The sequence below is a fragment of the Octopus bimaculoides genome, chromosome 3 (assembly GCF_046866305.1).
Source record: "Octopus bimaculoides isolate indiv1 chromosome 3, ASM4686630v1, whole genome shotgun sequence".
Taxonomy (NCBI): domain Eukaryota; kingdom Metazoa; phylum Mollusca; class Cephalopoda; order Octopoda; family Octopodidae; genus Octopus; species Octopus bimaculoides.
Window position 1 is genome coordinate 98,674,337 of NC_142930.1, and position 25,000 is coordinate 98,699,336.

Below are 25,000 nucleotides of genomic sequence, written 5' to 3' on the forward strand. Positions count from 1 at the left end.
TAAATAAACGAAACCTTCGAATCTACCAGTGTATACACACAGGCATGCGCTCACACACACACACACACAGTCACAGAATGTGTGTGTGTGTGTGTGTGTGTGTTTGTGTGCATGCACTAAATTAAATAGCTTTGCTCAAGAACACAATCTGCTTTCTGCTCAAGGAATTGATCCTAAGACCTTAAAATCACAAGCTAAATATTCTAACTACTAGACTATGCATATTCACACAGCTGAAATACCTTTAGTGATACATAATTTGAATCAGGGTTGATCTCACTTTAAACAGCATTAGTACCTTCTTCAAAGCACTTCACTCAAACCTTCCTCCCCAAAGCCACAATTCTATAGGACCCTTTTTATCCTTACATTTTTGCTATGGAGATTCAGCGCTCATATGTTATATGTAGAAAATCAGTTATATCTACCATCCCAGTTTTACAAGACCAGTTAATGTTATGAGTGCCATGCATATTTTTTTCAAACTTAATAATTACTTTAAGAAATATTCTGTTATGCAGACTGTTTGATTTTCAACTGAACCTTTTAAATGAATGGTTAAATAAATAGTTAACCTAATTTCTTACAATAGTGAAATAATAAGAATGTTAGCAAAACTTCTTGTAATTATTTAATCCATCTACTAGAAAAACAATAGTTAATTTGGTATTAGTATATTTAAAGAATTCTATTTTCTTTCATCAGCCAATTTACTTAGTGATTCTTTCATTATTGTTTCAGCAAGGTTTTGCTGATGAGGTTAAAATAACACCAAAGCAGGTTTGAAGTTTTCTCCCCTATTTCCCTCCTCATCCATCCCAAAATGAAAATAATATTAGTCAGTAACTGACTTTGCTACTTATTATTTTTTTTTCCTTATTTTATTTACTTTTCTTTTGGGTTGGGGTTAATTATGTTCATTATATTTGTTGGATATGCTAATTTGTAAAGATCAAGTCAAATTTACGAAAAGAATATCTAAAATCTATGCAGCTGATGAGTTCTAGATCTCAAGGTGGGTAATACTTTTAAGAATTTTTGAGTATATACATTCTGGAGTTATGACTTGAAACAAAAGAGAGCTTACCACTTGTATGTTTGTATTTATGATCTAGATACAACAGCATTGTAAATTTAAGTATTAATATAATGTTAATGATGATATGATGATGGTGGTGGTGGCAGTGGTAACAAAGGTGGTGATGGTGGTGGTGGTGAAGAGGATAGTAATAATGAAGAGAGCACCAGTGTCAACAACGAGGTTGATCATTATTATAATGATAATGACAATTACGGAGTATGAAAAACAAGCTGAAATGCAAGTATTAGCTAAGGAATAAACTTTTCGAAAGATGTAAAGATTTTTAAAACATTGAGAGAAGAACAGAAATCAGAAGCAAAAATGTTATGAAGAAATCATTGATTTTAGGTTTATTGATACTCAAGCAAAACCTTCAGTTTCAGTTAGCCAGTTTAACAATAGAAATATGATATTTGAGGCAATCATTCACTTTCTGAAGTCAATGTTATATTTTAGAAGGAAATCTAAACAAATACATTCTCATATAGAATTGGTAACATTAGTTGTTACTTTAGACTTTTCCAAACATATATTCAGTCACCATAGAATTTCTGTATCAAAATATGTTTTGTGCCACTACAAACATCAAGTGAAACCAATGTCAACATCAAATGCATTTAAAAAGAAAGGAAAAACAAAGACAAAAATGATAACAAATGGCTTGTCTAAATTCAGTTCAAAATGAATTAGTAGTACAGTGGAAGGCATGTTACATAGGTTTGTCGACTGAGTGCACAAAATCTGTTTAGAATCAATATATTGACAAGGAAATTAGCTTTCACAATAAACATTTGTAAGAAAAAATATTTCATATAATGAAAATATTCTGAAAGAAAAATCATTATCACTGTTATTAGTAGTCACTTTGATGTGTTAACATCTGTTTTTCCAAAAGCTGTATGGATTAGAAGGTTTGTCTAAGTGTCTGGGAATGTAAAGGTATAAAGTAAGTGAAAAAATAGCTATTAAAATGGACATGGAATGAGTTTCTGTTTCAAGGAGGATACATAATATTTTTTGTCATGATTACTTCATTATATTACTTGGTTGTTCCTAACCAGTAGAACTAATATCAATCCATGTTGGCAATAGTTTGGTCGCTTTATTATTATTTCTTTTTAGATCAACAAAATAATATGGCTGATATATTTTACCTTTGTAAAGCAAGGCACCTGAAATTATATCATGGATAATATAAATAAATGAAATAGAAAATAGACATGAAACAGACAAAAATGATGTTGAAATATTATTTAAGAGATACAAAAAAAAAAAAAAAGAGAGAATTAGCTACAAGCATTATAGAAATGGATTGATGTCTCCTGAGTCAAAATTCTTCTTTGGTTGACCTTTTTATTTGGAATTCAATAACATAAGTATCAGTAATGGAGTGAAGATGATTTATGAAATGTGAATTAGTTTGTGATCAAAGGAAATAATTAGTTTGGTGGGATATTTCATTATTATAGTCATCAACTCACAAGCATCTTCAACTAAATCCATGAATTGATTGATAAACTTCACTAGCATCCTAATTGTTTGATCAGTTAAAATATTAATCTTTTCTTTACCTTGTCTACTATTTACACAACGTTTTCTGCTCCTCACCATCTGTTGGCTCTATCCAACATCACTCAAAACTAAATACTGCACTTCTATTTCTACCTCTTCATATAACGCCATGTTTATACCTAATCCAACATCAAACAAAATTTCCTCATAGCCAATTCTCTCTATATCTTGCTTCCAATTACCAACATTTAATGTTCAAACAAAACCTTATTTGCTGCAATCATATTTGAAGTCTCTGCTTAAGGAAAGCCACCATAAGCTATGGGCAAAGCCTTTTCATCGGAAACATCACATAAATTAATATTGATTTTTCTACATTGATATAAACGACCTTCCATGTATATATCTGTTAAAAGAATAATTAATATTTTCAAAAATGTAGTGTGTCTAAAATTTTTTAAAGCTTAATATTCTGATGCTGGGAATTACATATTCTCTACTCTCTCTTACTCTAAAACACCTACTGTTCTCTCTCTCTCTCTCTCTTTCTCTCTCAATATATACATAGTTTATATGTGTGCGTGTGTGCGAGTGATATATATATATATATATATATATATATATATATATATATACACACATACACACATAAATACACACACAAACAAACACACATACATATATATATATATATATAATACCCCAGTCTACCCAAACACTGCCATAAATTTTACTCAACTTTCAATATAGAATCCTCCATCAGTAAATGTTCTGTTATTTTTCTTAAACTTGCTTTAAAATGATAACCTCAGTTTAACACTTGTGTGTGAGTGTCATCAAATGTGACAAAAATGAAAGGAAGTGATAAAACAATAAGGAAACAAAAATAAGATGTTTAACGTTAACATGATCAATGGAGGTGACTTTAGTCATATGCCACCTAAGACTCACTCTCTCTTCTCAGTGAATAAATCAAGTTAACTGAGCTTGTATGAGAATGCAGCTGATTTCCAAAATAGCTGAAGGGATCTCTAGACTCTACCAGTTTATGTAAATATGGAATGTGTGAATAAGAAATGAAGTCCACATGTCGCATGACAGAGTACCTATGTAAGTAACTAAAAAACAAGAATAGATACATAATAGAAAAAAAATCTTCTTAGTTGAGCTGCAGATAATCTTTCTTGTGTTGGCTGGTATGAGAAAACACAAACGGTTGCACTATTAGACATTATACAACAATAAATTTAGTTAGGATCTATGTTTTCTTGTGTAACAGATGATGCAATGTCAGGATGCTGTGAAACTCATTCAACCTAAGTCAGCATAAACATTTTTGATGATGATGATGATGTTTTCCTATACGAAAACATTTTTATGCATTATTAGAACTAAATGCTCAAAATATAGGTCTAAGATCAAAAAGATTATTGATTGGAGTGTCATAAAGTAAAAGATGCTAAAGAACAGACCATCTGTTTTAAAATAGATTTTTGTAGAGAACAATGTATGCTAGCAGATGGTTGAGGGGTCATAAACTTTGTCAAAACTAGGTCAACTATCTGCTTCTTTTTATGCCTAGCATTTGAGGGAGAAACCAGGAACTTGACACTCTTTGTCGGGTCTGTTACCACTTAGAATATGCTATCAGTAATAACTATATTAGCAATTCCAATGTTAAAAATTATCGTATTTAAAACAGCTTCATTTCAAAGACAATTTTAAACAGTTCAAACTGCAAATTACTTTGTAAAGTAATAAGCAGTTTGTAAAGTTTCACAGCATTCAGTTTTAAAGAATCGAGGTTGGTGTAAATGTAAATTAACCTTCATATGGTTTGAAATCTTATCTTTAAGATATCAAATTAAAAGTAACTGTAAAATCAAAGAATTAGCACACTTCCACAGTAAATTTGCAAAATCTAGATGAGTCTTTCTCAATTGATCTAGATTTTACCAATGAACTCCATTGATTCCAATTTTTCTTGAGTGAACCCTCCTAGCCATTTGATGCTAAAAAAAAAATCCTATAATATTTTGATAATTAAATATTATTAGGAATTCTTTTATTCATTTACTTGTTTCAATCATTTGACTGTGGCCATGCTGGAGCACTACCTTGCAGGATTTTTGTCCAATGAATCAAGCCCAGGACTTATTTTTTGTTAAGCCTAGTAGCCTAGTACTTATTCTATCAATCTCTTTCGCCAAATTGCTAAGTTGTGGTGGCATAAACACACCAACACCAGTTGTCAAGTGTTGAGGTGGGGATAAACAGGCACAAAGACACACACACATAGATATATACATATCATCATCATCATTATCATCGTTTAACATTCATCTTCTTTTCATACATGGGTAGGCTGGTTGACAGGAGCCGGTCAGGTTGGAAAACTACCCTAAGATTTTATGGCTGGATGCCCTTCCTAACACTAACCACGCTACAGAGTGGATTCAGTGCTTTTTACGTGGCACTAGCACAGGCGAGGTTAGTTTTGGCATGATTTTTACAGCTGGATGCCCTTCCAAATGCCAACCACGTTATAGTGTGAACTAGATGCTTTTAATGTGGCACCAGCACTGGCAGGGTAACCAAGTAACTCGCAAGACAAGGGATTGTGAGAAGGGCAGGGCATTTGAGGAGGGGAACTTGTGTCAGAAGATGAAAGGTTAGAATGTGACAAAGAGACAGAGAGACAGAAGCAGGTGTCTTGCCATAATAGAGGGAGCATTAGTGGAGGTGATCCAATATGAGATGGTGAAAGGTTAGAGTGTAACAGAGAAATAGCAAGACAGAAATAAGTGTCTTGCTATAGAGGGGGTACATGGTTACTCAGTGAGAGAAAGAGAGAGAGACAGACAGACAGAGAGGGAGAGAGAAAGGGAAAAGTGATAGAGAGTGAGAGAGAAGTACAAGAAAGAGGCCAGAAACAAGTGTGCTGATGTAAAGGAGATACTTAAATACCTAGTCAGAGAAAAAACAAAAGGAGAGAGAGAGTGACCAAAGGCAAAAGAGAGAGAGAGAGTGACCAAAGGCAAAAGAGAGAGAGAGAGTGACCAAAGGCAAAAGAGAGAGAGAGAGTAAGAAACAGCAAAAGTGGAAGAACGAGCAGAGAGAGATGGTGTAGTGTGAGGGTATACTCAGAAGTAACAAGAACATGAGCATAGAACCCGAGTAGAAAAATAGGGTGTGGATGTGGGTGTTGGGGTGTGGGGAGCAGCAACACAGTAAGTAGGGCAGTGAGGATCAAGAAAGAAGATTGGAAAACAATAATAATTTATGAAGAGGAAATGTGAGGAAGAGAAAGATGCAGTTATATATATATATATATCAGTGAAGAATTTCACTTGAAAAGAAGATATAAGATTGCCAGGTTTTTGTCTCTCTCACCAAGGTCAGCGGCTATCGGACGCCGACGAAGGGAAATAACCCTGAAATCCGGATCCGTTCGTGCTGCAGATGTTGGTGAGAGGGATAACTACCCTTGGCAAACAGGACACAGTCGTGTGTCGATAAGCCAGCTGGAGGAGATGTCCTCCTGGGGCTAAAAGCAACAGTAACATCCACCCCTAGGGGTCAGCCACACTTAAGTGGCAATATACTACACTTTATCGTCCAGTTACTGTTAATACTTCATTTAGAGAATTAACATTGCTTGTTTTCACCTTTTCGATATCAGTGAAGAATTTCACTTGAAAAGAAGATATAAGATTGCCAGGTTTTTGTCTCTCTCACCAAGGTCAGCGGCTATCGGACGCCGACGAAGGTAAATAACCCTGAAATCCGGATCCGTTCGTGCTGCAGATGTTGGTGAGAGGGATAACTACCCTTGGCAAACAGGACACAGTCGTGTGTCGATAAGCCAGCTGGAGGAGATGTCCTCCTGGGGCTAAAAGCAACAGTAACATCCACCCCTAGGGGTCAGCCACACTTAAGTGGCAATATACTACACTTTATCGTGCAGTTACTGTTAATACTTCATTTAGAGAATTAACATTGATTATGTGTATATATATATATATATATATATATATATATATATACACATACATACACACACACATTTGCAAACAAATCCACTCACAAGGCTTTGGTTGGCCCAAGGCTACAAGTAGAAGACACTTACCCACGGTACTACACAGTGGGACTGAACCTGGAGCCATTTGGTTGGAAAGCAAGCTTCTTACCACACAGCCACACTTGTGTATAAAAATAATTATTAAAATATTTTGAGTATTGTAGAAGTATGACCAATTTATTGGAGAGAAATGTTAACAACAAAACTTATATCAACCCCCCTTACCGATGGGCCATATGGACCCCAGCTGAGAACTACTGGTCTAAGTCAATGTCTTCAGTTGTAACAAGCAGTATTTCACAAAACTGAGTCTTTGAAAAAGTTTGCTTAACTCGAAGTACAATCTTCTCAGAAACAACCTCTTAAAATAAATATTAACTAAAAGTTTTTAAAACAACTGATATTCACTCTTTACGAAGATACAAGATGACCAACAAATCCAAAATCATACACAAGACACATACAAATGAAGAAAAATCCTTCACAAACTACATTGGTAGAATGTACAATATTATGCACTGTTTTGCAAAGAAAACTAGAATTAGAGAATAAATTACCCAAAGGCACCATCACGATGAAAAACAATATTAAAGTTAATGTTAACATTAATATATCTTATGTAAGGAATATCAAAAGGTTAACTGGTTATAATTATGTGTGATCAGGAAAAAGCAACAGAGTAAGTAAAAACAAAGAAAAAAAAAAGAAAACAAATAATCAGAGAATAGATTTGTTAGTTTGAGAATAGTTTGTTAGTCCATGACATAAACACTTCCAGTTCAGTGTATTGTACTGCATCACATTATGGTTAGACTTCATACAGTATCTCTCTTTCTTTAGTAGTTCATCTGTTTGACTTTACTTCTGTTTTTCGATACCAGCACGGGTTAAGTAAATATATTATTGCAGAGTTTTTTTTTTAGGACCAGATGCCCTTCCTGACGCTAATCCTCACCTGTTTTGCTAATAAAGGATCTCTTACTTCACACATATTTGAATGTGTAAATCTATTGGGGGATGTGATGGCAAGAGAAACAACAACAACGCCATTGCTTGCACCTCACAATTTCTGAAGAAATTCAAATGTAAACAAACTTGCAGAAACACTTGCACACGCACACACACACACACATATATATATATATGCATACACATATACATAATGAGCTTTTTTCAGTTCCTATGTACCAAGTTCATTCCCAAGGCTTTGTTTAGCTTCGAGTTATAGAAAACACTTGCCCAAAGCAACATGCAATGGCACTGGAGTGGTTAGAAAGCAAAGTTCTAAAGCACATAGCTATGATACTTGTGTCTATATATTTGTAGTTGATATAACATCAAGATGCTGAATACCACTCTCTGTAAATTCAAGGTCACTGAAGATGGCTGCTCTGGGAAAGGAACAGAAAGAGAATCCAGATGATATATAAAATTTATGAAAGGTGCTAGTATTAAATTTCTGTTACTTTTATGAAAAGAATTTTAAAACACCAGGTGCTCTACATACAACATTATGGAAATATAGGATATTCTGTGATTGTATGTTGATTAGAACTTTCAAAGTTCATAGTATCACCTTGTTCCTTGATTTATCCAATGTTGTATGTAATATTTTTATTGCTTATGTTCCAGGATTTGTGAATGACTTAAACATCAAAACAGAATCAAAATCACTAAATTCTTCAAGACCTTGCATAATACCCAACAGAAATTACCACTTCACACAAACAACAAACTGATACAGACACAAAAGGAGGTTAAATATTCTAGGATTTACATTCAGTTCCAAAACTATCATAAAATACTCACATCCAAAATATCCAAGAATACCAAGAAAATCTTTATCAAATCTGTAACAGCAACAAACTGGTGTGTGTTTGTGTGTGTGTGTGTGTGTATGTGTGTGTGTGTGTATTTGCATGTGCATTTGGGGAAATTCAGAATAAAGGAAAAAATGTCATATACAGGTACCTCCACATGACAGAAATGCTGCATTCCTGAAAAGAAGAATACTTTATAAAAATTCTAAATCCAAAACTAAACCAGAAATAGTGGACATTACTGCTAAAACAACTACTTCTATGTGAATTACCTTATAACACATGTGATCGAAAAGGTGAAAACAGAAAAAGTGCTTAATACAAAAACATCCTTCCATAAGGTCTGTGTCAATCTGTTTTTAACGATACTAAAAATTTTTGGTTTAAGAGAATTTTGATTTTAATATTGTTATGGTATCAAGAAGTTTTACAAAAAGCTTTTATATATATATATATATATATATATATATATATATGTATGTATGTATGTATGTATATATGAACTACTGATGATTCATTACACACCTTAGTCGATAGCTGTTGTACCACCAGCTGTGCACCTCAACATATTCAGAAAAGCTAGTATATGTATTGTTAATATATATATATATATTTATATATATATATATATATATATATATATATATATATATATATATAATCAGACTGGGGGTTGGCGCAGCCTGGTCAAACTGTCCCACCCATGCCAGCAGGGACAACAGATGCTAAATGATAATGATGATGATGATGATATAACAGTATAATAAGGATGGATTAAATTAATTGTTACTGTCATGTTAATTAATTATTATCAGTCCTCTTTGACTCTTATAGTCTGTACATCTGCCCCATATGATTATCTATGTAGTAATACAAATAAATTTTCCAAATGTATGTATTGGTATGAAATAGAATATATGGATTTCTAAACAAATGGTTGTATTTATGTCATGTACTAGAACAATATTAGCAAATAAACTTGTGTATATATGTATATAGTAATTGGGGCAATCGAAATCAGGATGGCACCTGTGCCCAGCGTCATCTTTCTGGCACTTGTGCCCGTGACATGTGTAAGGATTTTCGAGCGAGATCGTTGCCAGTGCCCCTGGACTGACTCTTGTGCGGGTGGCACATAAAATACACCATTTTGAGCGTGGCCGTTGCCAGTACCGCCTGACTAGCCTTCGTCCTGGTGGCACGTAAAAGCACCCACTACACTCTCTGAGTGGTTGGCGTTAGGAAGGGCATCCAGCTGTAGAAACTCTGCCAAATCAGATTGGGGCCTGGTGTAGCCATCTGGTCTCACCAGTCCTCAGTCAAATCGTCCAACCCATGCTAGCATGGAAAGCGGACGTTAAACGATGATGATGATGATGATGATGACACACACACACAGTTGTATGTGTGTAATGCATATGTGTGTGTATAGGTTTGCACACATGTAGAAAAATTTGAATATAAAAAATTCAAGGACTTAATTCACTCCTTAGAAGCTATTTGAGGAATTGAATTTAATATTTACTTGAAAATATGCCAATATTGAAAGATAGAGCAATTTTAAATGAGAAAGTCAGTTTTCCTGAATATTATTTCTTTAGCATACTTGCCTTTAATCTCCTATTTGTTGGTTTCTCCAAGTCCCTTCCCTAACTTATTTTGTTTCACTGACATGTCATTTCCACTGAAAATTAGAGGTTGATGTATTTGCTAGTAGATCATGGCCAATGAATTTCTTGATACATTGTTAGCAGTACTTGTTTAAGTGATGATAATTACTGGGACAGCCTATCACTACTTATAGTACTGGTCTGTTTTGTTTTCTGTTTAACAAATTCTATTCTTAATTCAAGCTTACATCAAGTAAACCGAATAATAATCACATAATGTTTGTAAATTAAAATTGAAATTAGAATCTTCTTTAAAAGTTACCACTTACTACTAAGCAATATTCGACTCTTATGTATACCATATATATTTTGTAGCATATTTGTAAGAAAGTGTGAATGACAATTTACTGTTATATTGAATAACAGGGTGAAGAAGATAGCACAAATGTTTTGAGAGTCAATCACATGCTGTATAACATGTAGATTGTTGCCTTAGATTTATGGTCTTTGATTTTATCTTGGCTTGTTTTGCTTTTCATCATTCTTTAACACTAGTAAGTTATAGTAATATACTGGTGTGCTGGCATTAAGTTTATTATTTGTAGCTTTTGTCTCTCTCGCTCTATGAAATGTGCCTTGTGTCTAATTGAAAGAAATGACGGTATTGAATAGTGAAACATTTTCTGGTATAAGTCAAGTTCTAATTTATGAGGCTTACCTCTGATTTAGCGGAATCTGTAGATGGACTGTGTAAGTCAGCTTCTGACACACTTGGACTAAGACGGCCACCTGGTACAGCATAATTGTGCTATAAGAAAAATATATATTCATCTTGAATACTGATGTTAATATCTCTTGAAGCAGAGAAACAGAGTAGAGCCAAATGGTGTTTCAAAGCAAACTACTTGTTAGTAGTAAATGTTAGTAGTGGTGAGCTGATAAATTACCAAAGAATGTCAGAGACAACTTAACATGGGATGGTGTAGCCACTTCTTGTCATTTTATTCCTTGAGAGATAAAGTCTCATTAGAATTAAAACTGAAGACAGAAATGACAAGCAGTCAAAATCAGACTAGTAAATAAGAAAATAGATGGGGACATTTTAACAGAACCCAAATTAGTAGAATAAAATAGATAAGAAGTTATAAATTAACTGCTAAGATTTCATGCCTGAAGTGATATAAGATATTTTAAGAACCAGTCGGAAGATAGAAAAGTGATTTAGGTCTGAGTTTATTTTCCCTCTTAATGTAGTACATAATAAGTAGTTAGTCTTTGTTAATTCAAAATTCTGAGTTAGTGTTAATTATTAAAAATAATGTATAAAGAAAAGTTATTGCAGATTAATTAGTCAAGGTTAGAATTCTCTCTATAATCTCAAAGCAATACACAACATACAAAGAGTAAAGAAACTGGTTTACTATTTCTTCAAACAATGTCTAAGATAATAATAAGAGAAAATTATGGATTACATAATTAAAATTATGGATTACAACTTTGGATTTAGTATTATCACATAACTAATATTTTAAACCCAGAAAACTATAGAGTAACAAGATTTATGTTTTTTTTTTGTCAGTGAATTTGAAGAATAATTGGCTGCTTTTTTAAAATATCAAATAAATAGTATCAGAATCATATTTATGATTTGTAATATAAATTTATCAGATTTTTTGAATGTGAAATATTAAGGTGTCACTGGTGACCTGTATTGAACAAAACACTTAACAAACTAAGAAATATACATTGAACAAACTTAGTAATGCATATTAAAACTTCTGGGAAGGCACATGATTATACCATTTTTTTCTTTTTAGAAAGGGCCTATGTCTATAGTCTTTGCAGATCCTCCTGGACTATCAAGATCAGCATGGTTAATATTTCTCTTTATGTTTCCATGCAACTATGAACTTGTTACTAATAGAATATCAAGTTATTAGCTACAGGAAAAACCTAAGCAGGCAAGGATTCCAGAAAATATATTCTGAGGAGAAAGGGTTTGAAACAATGGTTAGTGTGAGGTGTAAAGGATGGACATAATATGAGTGATGAGAGTGCATGAGTGGAAGTAGCACCCTCATTGGCTCATTGTGTGAGTTATGATGTCTTAGGGTAAATTTCTCACTTCACAAAATATTTGAATTTAAAGTAAAACTTTACAAAACATTTTGTGAATGCTGAATTTTATTTGGGTTATGTATGTAACTACAGCTGATAGACAGCTTGTTAACACAGTAGCTTGTGAGAAATTTGAAATCAGTGACACCAAAAGAACAACACTATGGAATCTTAAATAAATAAATTTTCAATACAAATACTGAATTATACCTACACGCATCACATGATGCAAAACACACTGGCTTAAAATTATATTTACAAGTGATACACTGAAGGATACCAATGAAAGTAAAATCACTTTGGCCTCTGAACAACAACACAGAGTGGAACATTTACATTCTTCCTAAATTTTTTACTGGTTTCAGTAAATGGTCAATGGTCATGTTAGGGCATTGTCTTCAACAAAGGCTTTTAATCAATTATACAGTCCAATATTTCGTCTAATACTTATTTCATCATTCTTGTGAGATATATAAAGGTAAAGTGAGCATTGGAAAGAAGGAAGATAAATCAATCAAATATGAATACTACAGGGTGTTCCTGTTTGAATTTACTGTTTCCATTCCATAGTGAATGACTAGGAGGATCCCTTGTTGATTCAGTGAATGAAAGGATTGTCTGTCAGGTGGATAACACCTTTGGGGTTGTGATCCAAAATAGGATTGTGTGCCATCAATGTACCAACACAAATGTTACCACTAATGACAATGACAATGATGATGATGATGATGATGATGATGATGATGATGAGGGTGATGGTGGTGGTGATGATGACAAAGATTACTTCAACGCTGTTATCTAGTTCTAAGTCAAATTTTGATGGTGCTCCAGTAATGACTATTCCATCATTTTTTGTATCAAACCTACACTGTCTAACTGTAGACTTCTTTAATTATGATAGCAGAGTGTGATTTTTGAGAGAGATATGCTTACTATTTCTAGTAAGTTCTGTCAAAATGTAGAAGTTCTCTCATTGGACTATTATAAATAATTGTTTCCATTCCTGAAAAGAAAACATAACCTCTGTGCTGCAACTTTGTTTATTAGGAATATATATGGTCACCAAAGGAAGCCATCAGAATTAATGATGTCTAGCTGCTTAAATAAAAGAATAGCTTTTACTGCATATTACACATGGATAAAGTGTGTAACATAGGTACACATGGTGTGTAAATTCTGTGTATTTGTACTGTTAGATTAAACTGTAATGTTACATCCTTCATAGAAGAAAGCATGTGTGCCAAAAATTTTTAATGCTATACACATAGACGAGGTCTGAGAGAAGAATTAAGGTCAGTGTGCTGTTACTGGTAAAGTTACATGCAGTTGATGCTTTTATTTAGCTCATTATCCTAGAAGGAATTGACCAATGATTAAATGCATCCCCACTGTGAGCCTGCATTGTCAACTATGTTCTTAATTTTGTTTAAGACAGCAAAGTCTGGTTTGAGGGAAATATGGCTGCTATTTCTAGCAGTTTGAGTGGCTGCTTAGTGTCTCACTTGTCTCATGCCTGTGTGTGTGTGTGTGTGTGTGTGTGTGTGTGTGTGTGTTTTTGATGTGTACACAATATGTATATACTTATTTCTTTATTGTTTTCCATTCTGAAACAGCTTTCCCATACAAGAATTGACTAATTAGACTTCAATTGTAACATCATTTATTGCTGTAAACATGGTAACATTACAAACTTAGCCTTAAAAAAAGCCTTGATCATTTAGATATTTAGATAATTAAATAAGTTTTCACAATCTAACTGTAATCAAGACTATCTATTTCAGTGTAGATGAGAAGAGAGAAAAGACAGTAGTGGTCTTTAAGGTGGATATTTTGTTGTAAGGGTCATTGTTGCTGTTTAGCTCCAAGTCAGCTCTATTGTCCAGAAAGTTCCAGATATGATCACACCTTTCTTCACTTAGTCATTATGTATTTCAGACTATATCACTCAATGTGTACCTCCAATTTCAAGATAGTATGGTGTAACTTGAAATACATTTGGCTAATATTTACAAAAAGTCAAGCAACCACATACAGGCACTTTTGCTGGTTCTTTGTTATAAGGGTTATTTATTGTTGAGAGAGAACTTTACACATAAAACTCCTTAGCTGAATATATTAGTTTTCAGAGAATTTCAGGTAGAACACTACTGTTTCTGGTACAGCACTTCTCTAAGAGAAAAATAACAGTAGTAATCTATAACATCAGCTATCAGGGTAAAAATTTTGAGTAAAGGGGACAGTTGATTATATTAACCCAAATACTTGTCTGGTACTTTATTTTATTGACCTCAAGAGGACAAAAGGAAAAGTTGATAACAGCTGGATATGAACTTAAATTATAAAGGGTCTGAACAAATGCTACAAAATATTTTATTTGATGCCAATGCCAACGCCGACAACACTGATGACCCCAACAATGCTGCCACTGACAACAGCAACAACAGTAATAATAATAATAATAATAATTGTATGGCAAGTATGGATTGGATAGAACAAAGGCACAGTGTAATTAGGAATGACAAGAATAATTAGGAATGACAAGTCGAAGATACTGTGGGATGTAATGATCCAATGTGTTCATGAAATTGAACATCGAAAGCTGGATATAGTGGTTGTGAATAAAAAGGAAGCAAGAAAATATAGACATTGCATGCTCTAGTGATGACAGAGTATTTAGAACAGAAAAATTGCAGCAGGTCAGATACGATGATTTAAAGTAGGAAAAAAAAGACTGATGTCATTGAAGAGAGTGGGTGTTATTCTTTTTGTTGGAGCTTTGTGTCCTATAAGTAACAAGTTTACACACTGAATTGGAAAGCTTGAAAACAAGTGAAGATAGGGAATTTACAAAAGAAACTGGTGCCTGAGGCAGAATGAATTCTCTACAGAGTTCTTGAAACCTAAATGAAGAATGTTACCTTAGTACACTAGTTGTGGCCACCTGACATTTTGCTATATTCTTCAGTGAAGTTGCTATGTTAAACAAGAAAATAATAATAATTATCACTTGAAAGCAGATCTAACATGAAAAAATATTAGAAAACAGTGAGAATATCTTTATAGTATTTTGCTATATACCTTTATGTTCTGACTTGAAATCCTGCTTCCATCTACTTTGCACCTCATCCTGCCTGCTTAATAAAGTTAGTACCATTTAAGTAGTGGTGTTGTTTTAACTGACTAAAGCCTTCTTGAATATATATATACATATATATATATATATATATATATATATATATATATATATATATATATATATATTTAAAACTTGCAATTTTGTATGTATGTTCATCATTGCAACCATGGTCAAGCTTTCTTGACAAAGTCTCTCCACAATTCTCGATTTTCCATCGCTTATGGCAATTGCTCCTTATTGAGATTTGTATCATCTGAGAGTTGATTAATTAACGTTGTGTAGGTCTTTTCTACTCCCTCTCCCATGAGATGGTTCCCACATTAGAAGCTTGTGTATAACTTCCTGTTTACTTCTCCAGCAATGTCCTGCAAATCAGAACCATCTTCGAGCAATTGTAGTTGTTATCTTGGGCAAGTTTCCATATAATCTTTTATTTGTAATTTGTTGATGCCAGTTTCTATTTTGTACAATCCTAAGCATTTTAGTGTATGCACCATCTAGTTTCTTCCCAAGTGATTGTGTCACGGTCTATGTACGTAATCCATACAACAACATTGACTCAACAGATGTTCTGAAGAATGGTATCTTAATTTTCCTGAGTAGATCAGTATTACATATCTTTTCCATTTTATTCATTGCCACCCAGGCTTTAGTAGTTCTAATGTCAATGTCCTTTTTTGATGAACTTATCCAGTTGCTCAAATATAGAAAATCATCAATTTGATTAAGTATTCTGTCATCCAGTGTAACAAGATTTCTATGTTCTTGGTTTAGTGGCATGCACTCTGTCTTGGTGGCATCTATGAGCAGACCAATTTTCTTGACAGAGAATTAAACTTTATGAAGAAGTTCTTGAGCTCGATCAATGGTATTTGATAATGTCACAGCTTCTCCTTTGTGCCACTGTAAAGCTAAGATCTAATGGCTTCCCTCATGGCATAGTCCTGAGTGATTATGGAAAGATGTGGTGTCAATGTGTCATCTTGAAGAACACTTGTTAGAATTTTAGGATGTATGTTAGAAATCCTTATTATAATTATTTTTATTTTCATTTAATGTCAAAATATGAAGGTGTTAAGGTCTGTCACAAGCCTACAGTCTTACTAGAGACTGGAACTTATCTCAGTTTTCTTGGCATATGAGTGATTGAGAGAACAACATTCCCCATTGAATCAGACACTAGTTCTTCACTGAGCTAACTCCCAGCTGTTGTGGGTATATATTTTCAGATGAATGGACTAGCACAATGTGAAATAAAGTGTTTTATCCAAGAACATAAAGCACTACTCTTGTCTGGGAATTACAGCAATGATGTTCTTGTGTCCAACATGCCTTCACCAAAATGTGAAGAGGGTCAATAGAAAAAAGTACCTGTTAAGAAATTAAGTAGGTTGATATAACCAATCTATATATTCACTCCAAAACTTATAGCTTTAGGCTTATGTTAGAAAATAATTAGTATATCAGTTTTATATTGATCTTAAATGTAAAGTATATCTAATGGCAATACACATGTTAGCTACTACTTTAATGTGTAATGTGATATACATAGACAACTATAAACAATTATCTGAAACAAATAGCTAAAATTTGTATAGTTAATCATTGGATACACCTCACAATTTGCTTCAGATTATGGAACATATGCTGTTTGATGCATCATTAATTAATCATTTAATTAATTATCTACATTAATCTTGTCAAGAATTTTATAATTTGATATTTAGTAACATTGTCTTCTCAACTCTCAAGGACTTGATGAGAGATTCTTGTTGATTAAAGGATGACAGCTTTTAAAATCTTGCTCACTGATATCAATTATAATATTTCTTAGTTTTTTCAGCAACAGATTTAGTTGTTGTTCTTAATAATCTCATGACGGTAGAAATAATTTTTTCTTGCTTGATCCAGAGTTATTTCAGTTCTGTAGACACATTCAGGTATTTTCCAATCTTTTTTAGTTCCTTCTTTATATCACTGTTATTATTAAGGTGGCAAAATTAAGGCAGCAAGATGGGAGAATTGTTAGCACATGGGGCAAAATGCTTAGCTGCATTTCATCCACTGAATCCAATGAGGTCAACTTTGCCTTTCATTCTTTCAAGGTTGAGAAAATAAGTATCAGTTGGACACAGGGTTCAATGTAATCAACTTACCCACTATCCATAAAAAGTTGGCCTTGTGTCGAGACAAGGGAAACATGATCACATAAGCACACTCACACATGAACATACATAACAGGATTCTTTCAGTTTCAGTTTGCCTATACATACATACATACATACATACATAAATACATACATACATACATACATATGGTAGTGTAATTAAGGAGTTTGCTGCAATATTATGTTTTCAGGTTCAGTCCTACTGCATGACACCTTGGGTAAGAATCTACTATTGTAGCCCCAAACCAACCATAACCTTGTGAGTGGATATTGTAGACAGAAACTGAAAGAAGCCTATCATATGTGTGTGTGTGTGTGTGTAAATGTGAGTGTTTGTGCCTCCTTGCTGTGATATCACATGATACTTGTAAACAATGGCATGGTCATATAATGGGTTCATTGGTTCCAATTTTATCTGAAAACGTGCCTGATCATGGGGGATGTATCACCTTGTTTTGATACAGGTGACAGTAGGCAACAGTAAATATGGTAAATTCTTGGGATTATTAAGTTGATATTATATGTACCAATAATTTAAGGTGGCAAACTTTTCTCTGATTACACTATACTATCTTAAAAGAGGGTGAACAAATTCAACAGTATGCTAAATATACAAAAATATAAGACATTCATGGCTGGAATACCTTAGATCATAAATCTGATAATGTTTTACCTGAGATATATTAAGCAACAATGGATGAGTAAAAGTATCAACATTTATTGTCATTAATAGTCTAAATACCTGAGATTAGTTGTTGTTAATCAGATAATAAATTTCCAGACTATTAACCTCATCCTTACAGATGATAATCTAATATTATTTATATCTACACTGTCTTTCCATCAATTTGATTTCTTATTGCCTTCATCTGTCTTCTTTTTGGATGTTATTTCATTTTCTCTTCTTTTAATCACTGGACTGTCAACATGCTGGGACACTAGTTTAGTCCCAACATGGTCTGTCATCATGCTGGGACACCACCGTGAAGTGTTTTAGTCAAATAAATCGACCATAGTGCTTCTTGTTCTTTTTATGTCTAGCACTTATTCTTTCAGTGTCAATTGCTGAACTGCTCAGTTACAGGGATGTAAACAAACCAGCACCAGCAGTAAAAGTGTGGAGGTGAGGAACAGGCAGACAGACAAACAGACACATGCGCATATACAACAGGCTTCCACACAATTTCTTATTTCTTTACTGGCCACAAGGGGCTAAACATATAGGGGACAAACAAGGACAGACAAAGGGATTAAGTCGATTACATCGACCCCAGTGTGTAACTGGTACTTAATTTATCAACCTCAAAAGGATGAAAGGCAAAGTTGACCTCGGCGGAATTTGAACTCGGATGAAACGGCAGATGAAATACTGGTAAGCATTTCGCCCGGTGTGCTAACGTTTTTGCCAGTTCATTGCCTTTCACAGTTTCAAACAGGCTTCCAGAGAGTTTCTGTCCACCGAATTCTTTTACAAAGTATTGGTCAACCTTGCCCAGTTACTTACCCAGGATGTTGTGTTCTGGGACTAAATCTGAAACCATGTGGCTGTTAAGTGAATTTCTTAACCACATAGACTGGATTTTGAACTACATGCATCTGTGGCCTAAACATCATTACTCTTAGTTTAGAAATAAAGGTTCTTAATTCCAATCCACTCTAATACTATGCAAATCTCACACTCCAGGAATGAGATATCTGATAACAAATAATGATCCCACAATTTGAAACGTAGAGTAGATGGATGCAAACATTTTTACTATCTCTGAAGATGAAGTTAAGCTGGTCATTTTGTAGAATCATTAGTGTTATCAGACAAAATATCTAGTGGGTTTTGTTCCAGCTCTTTCTAGTCTGAGTTCAGATCATGGCAAGATCAACTTTGCCTTTCTTTTTTCTCAAGTTGACAATGAACCAGTCAATTAGTGGGTTGAGTCTACTCAGTTTGTCTTTTTATTTATTTCTGTTCCTCTTCCCTCCTTCTACCTCTCTCCCCGCCCTCTCTCTATTCTCTCTCACCCCCTCCCTTTTCTCCTTTTCAAGAATTGGTCATGCACACTGTTGAAAACTGGGTCAATCATTGTTTCCTTTTCTTCTACAAATTAGAAATTGGCTTGAGTTAGATACTAGAAACCTCTTCTCATTTAGGATTGTACAAAAACTTTTCAAAAAGACCAGAGAACATGGCAGGCATAGTAAAATCAGTATACTAACTGGGATAAAATAATTTTTTAAAAAACCCACAAAGATGAGGGTAATAGTCTGAAAGATAATAAGCTTATTAATTTCCATTTTATTGACCAACTACCAAGGAGATGCTAAATGATCTCTAGATTCAATTGGTGACTTTGAATCAATCTGGCCTGGGATACAAGACAGCACTGAGAAGATAATCAAATATGACAGAACTACAAGTATCACGGGTCAGTTTGTTATGAGTAATCATGAACATCAAAGTGATAGCTGAATAGCTCAGTAATTCCATTGTAATGTGGAGATTTTAACCAGTAATCTAGAGTAATGCATCAACATTATAGTAACAGTGCAGATATACAAAGAGAATTCTTTTTCAGAATGACATAAAAGTAAACATAGAAAGAAGTATTGCAAAAGATAAAAATTACTTTTGTGAAAGTGGTGGGGATTATGGTGATAATGTTGACAGTAATAACAATGAAGGTGATGATGATGATGATGATGACGATGACGATAGCGGTGGTGGTGGTGGTGAAAATGAAGGAAAAATCATTGAAAATAATGATGTTAAAGAGAATTATTCTTTACTTTTCAGTCACTGAACTGCCACTGTAATGGTTACTGTTCTCATATTTTGTAATAAAAGCAACCTTAGCACATATTCAAGCCTGACAACGATTTTATTGTTCCTATTTGTTGACCAGCAAAGTTATAAGACATAAAGATACATACCATAAACGACATATATATACAATTCTAGATAACCTATATTAGGAAGAAAGATGTGATGGCCATGACTAGATTTCCTTTGACCACCAGTCAGCTCACTTATGATGACCTGTGATCAAACAGCAACAGTTCACCGATATGTATGTAGTTATTGCAGGGTAGGGTGGTTGGTTGCTGTAAGCAGAAAAGCAGTGTAGTTTGTTGACCTACAGTTCAATATTCCCTGCCAGAAAAGCTACTTGCAATATTGAAAGGATGTTTTATTTTACATCTTACCAATTCTACAAAATTTAGAATTGGATTGTGAATCATATGTTGTCCATCGCAGCCGGAAAACAATTAGCTAGTAACTCTAACTGATTATCTAGTAAATGTAACAAGAGGATTAACTAGTAATAAATGATTACTAATATTAATTTTACTGTGGTATTAATACTACAAGATTAAACAGTAATAAATAATTAGCTAGCAATTATGACTACAAAATCAGCTTATAATTTTGACAACATGATTAGGTTGTGATTATGACTAAATAATTAGCAAGGAATTATAACCAAAGATTTGACTGTAGATCTGAATTTGCTGAATTTGTAAAATATTACATCCATAAGTGTTGTGTCAAAATGTCAAAGCCAACAATATTTACAACCTTGTAGGAAGATAACAGCAATTTTTATGACTAAGTTCCTGAGAAGTTATTTTAGTAATTATGACTCCCTACCATGTTACAACCACATTATAATTGGATACAATATATTATAATTATTGCTGTTATTTATTGTAAGATGTTACAGCTGTATATTTTTGTCTAGTATCAGGTATCATGTCAATGAAGAGAAGGTTATATAAAGAAGTAGAAAAAAAAAAAAGAAAAATAGCACTAAACTTTTGATAGCTCAGTGTAATCTATAGTTTAGAAAACAACCATTTTCAAATACAGAATTAAAATCTTATTTTTATTTGGGCAGCATAGTGGCAGAGAAGTTAGAATGTTGTAAAGATATGTCACAGTATTTGTTCTGGTATGCAGTGCTCTGAGTTCAACTTCTCTTTTCATTCCTTTAGGACCAATAAAAGAATATCAATCTAGAGGAAGTGGGCTTATGATACTGTATGAACATCAGACTGGATGATTGTTGTATTTACTCCAGCTCATTGCATTCTGAGTTCAAATCCTACCCTGGCCTAGGATTTCCATTGCAGATTTCAATTGCAGTGGATATATAATTGTTAAAGAGGACAACAAACATTAAGGCAAGGCAAACATCTCAAGTCATATACATTATTATTATTGGAAAAAATTCAAAGTCTTAAACTTGTTTCTGGGATATTCCATCATCAGAGACATTTAGGGAAAATGAGAAATATATATATTAATGAAATGACGACATAGAGGAACGGAGTAAAGAAATGAGATGAAGAGAGAACTTTTCAATGTTGTAGAAACAAGTGCATAAGTACTTAGGTACAATCCTGTTTAGATCCATGTGGGTTAACATCCTGATATTGTAAACATCCAGAGAAAAAAGAAGTGAATATATCAATGTTCAATAACAGAATGCTAGCAGAGATAGCTATTAAATGGTAAAAGGAAGGAAAAGTAAATAAATAGAAAGAGAGGTAGATAGAGTGAGGGGGGGAGTTAAGGATTGGCTTTAGGATAAAGTGAGGTATATAAGCATATAGTGTCAAAGAATATTGTATACAGGGGTAGCCCTGTATACAATATTCTTTGACACTATATTGCTACTACTTATATCTCATTTAGAGATTTTAGAACTAGCTACTTTGCTCAATATATATATATATATATATATATATATATATATATATATATATATATATATATATATATATATATATATATATATATACATATATATATATATATGTAACATGACCTCCCCCCACAACACACCTTTATCCTTAACAGAAAGAAAATAGACCAATGAACACAGCTATATATACCTACACCTCTGAAAAAAATTATACATATGACACCACAAGACATACCACACACTCCTATCCCCAGAGGAACACCACATTAATAATACACACTTTCCCCACTTCAAGATAACTTTTGCCAGCTTTACAGCATATCCATCCATGGGACAGAACTCTTAAACTAATCTCTTGGCCCCTTTTTCATTCCACCTTCTTTTTCACAGCAAACTGCTGACTGGCTGTGCTAATCCACTTCTGACAATAGAGAGCAGTCACCATATTTGCTTCCATATCAGCTAACTCTGATGAGTGTAAAGTTATATAATTAGTTTGTTACCTAATACTCTTTATGTGAAACTGATTGGTAAGACCAGCTGTGATGGATATTTAATACTATGTTTTGAATGATATATATATATTTACACACACACACACATATATATATATATACATGTATGTGTATGTATACATACAAGTGTGTGTGTGTGTGTGTGTGTAAAATGGCATGTCTATCCAGTCTCAACACATTCAAGTAGATTCAGATGTGAAATGCTTTTTGCAACTGGATTCAACAGCAAAAAGCATCCATTACATCCATTCTGCTGAAACATGATTAAGAATAAATGGGCACATCACTGTTTTGATTCTTACTGTTCTACATGCTCATGATAATTTAATATCCACTGGGCAAGCTTTATCATGCATCACTAGATATTTCGCTTGCAGAATTCTATAGAAAAAAAACTACCATTCTCATTTGACATTGGAGTTTCAGAAGGTGTCATTAACTTAGGAGACACTATCATACTGAGAAAATAGTGTCTCAGAGTCTACTACATCACTGAAGCATGTGTATTGTCAATACACATTATCTAAATATAAAAGTTGTCCTCTGAAGACAAAATCTAACAGCATAAAACCTATTCATGACCAAGTCAGACAGATCATATTAAGAATGAAGATATTGCTTTGATTCTAATTATTTTGTGTGCTCATAATGATTTTATATACAAGTGTGTGTGTGTGTTATCAAGTGTCATATATAAAATATTTATTTGTATTGACTCAATGCTTTGTATTCTAAAGTATGAATCTAGTTAACAAGATCTCTGACACTGCTCTTAAACTGTATAGTAGAGTAGAAGTCATGTATTATGAATGTTTTGTCATCTTTTCTCTCATTATTCCACAAGAGTTGCAGATGTCATCGCAATTAAACATCTCTGGGAGAAAAGAAAATGAGTAATTAATTACTTTTGGCTCATAATAAATAAGAGTGTAAATTAAGTGATGATTACAAGTTAATTAATTAAAGAATCTTTAAAAACCATCTATTCTAATTGAATGCTTCAGTATTGCTTTGCAGACATTGTTTCTTTTAGCCATTCTAAAATTTTGGTCATCTCAAACAGATCGTAGATTCCAAGATATTTGTGACTTCTTTGTTTGGCCTTTTTAACTGTTTTACATGAAATGGCTTGTGAATATTTTATTTGCTGAGAAAATTAATGTTTCAGTTGAATGTCATTCTTATCATTAATCATTTGACCATGAAATAGGAATGGTGTTTTGATTTTTTTCATGTCAATCTGGCAAGAACAAGAAAAATTAGGTACTGTTCTCAGAATAACAACTCAATGGCTATGCTAAGATTTGAATAACTAAGCGATCAGTTGTTAAGTCTTTTATTCTCACGGCCCTTTATGATTCCTATTCAAAACACAAAAACATTATTATCATCATATTTACTAAAATAACCTTTTCCCTACTTTCTTGACCCTAAATTTTACTTTTCATCTCTGCAAAGTCAATAAAATAAAGTACAAGTGTTGAGGCCAATGGTATCATTTCATCCCTAACATCAACATTACTAGCCCTGTGTTTATAATGACTTTCCAGAAACTGACAGCTGAGGAAATCTGGTGTGAATGATCCGTGTATCTTGTTTCTGTCCTATTTGCCATTTGTTGTTATGCTATCGTCTATTTTTCCGCATGTTGTGTTTTGTTCAATTCCACTTGTTATGTTCCCTTTGAGTTTATATATATATATATATATATATATATATATATATATATATATATATACAGGGTGTGGAGAATAAACTGTTGTCTAAATTATGCAAAATACAAATAACACTGTTATCTCATTTTAACAGATATATTTACCAAAATTACATGAAAACAATCTTGAAATACTAAAGAATAAATTTATTCAATAAAATTGCCATTGGCTTCCACTACGGCCTCCAGATGACTTCAGAATCTCCTACAACTTTTCTGGACTGTCTCCTTCTTTAAGTCAGTGAATGTTGCCATAATCCTTGCCTTCAGTTCATCTTTGGTGTTACAAAGAGTTTTGTTGGTCTCTCGCTCAATTGCACCCCACACATAATAACAATAACCAAGGGGATTGCAGTCTGGGGAGTTAGGTGCCAGATGTTAGGGGTGATGTGGTCATAGAAATTGTCTGACAGCTATGACTGGGTTCTCCTGCTTGTGTGTCATGGTGCAGAGTCGTGTTGCCAGACATAGGGTCTTCCAGCAGCCACCCTCTTCACCCAGGGCAGCACTATCTCCTCCAGGCACGTGATGTAGGCCTCCATGTT

General features: G+C 33.5%; 1 protein-coding gene across 8 annotated transcripts in view; it reads right to left on the bottom strand.

Annotated features, from left to right (window-relative positions):
• Positions 1-25,000, bottom strand: part of LOC106883361 (regulator of G protein signaling 7) — a 325,930-nt gene that overhangs the window by 143,173 nt on the left and 157,757 nt on the right. For 5 of the 8 annotated variants that reach the window (XR_016241150.1, XM_052966213.2, XM_089349411.1 and 2 more), the window contains exon 9: positions 10,823-10,912. The exons of the other annotated variants lie outside the window; for them this stretch is intronic. Coding sequence is in view for 4 of the 5 variants with exons in the window: in XM_052966213.2 (XP_052822173.1) it covers positions 10,823-10,912 (90 nt within the window). In the remaining variant the exon portion in view is untranslated. The remainder of the gene's footprint in view (positions 1-10,822; positions 10,913-25,000) is intronic. 8 annotated transcript variants of the gene reach the window in all.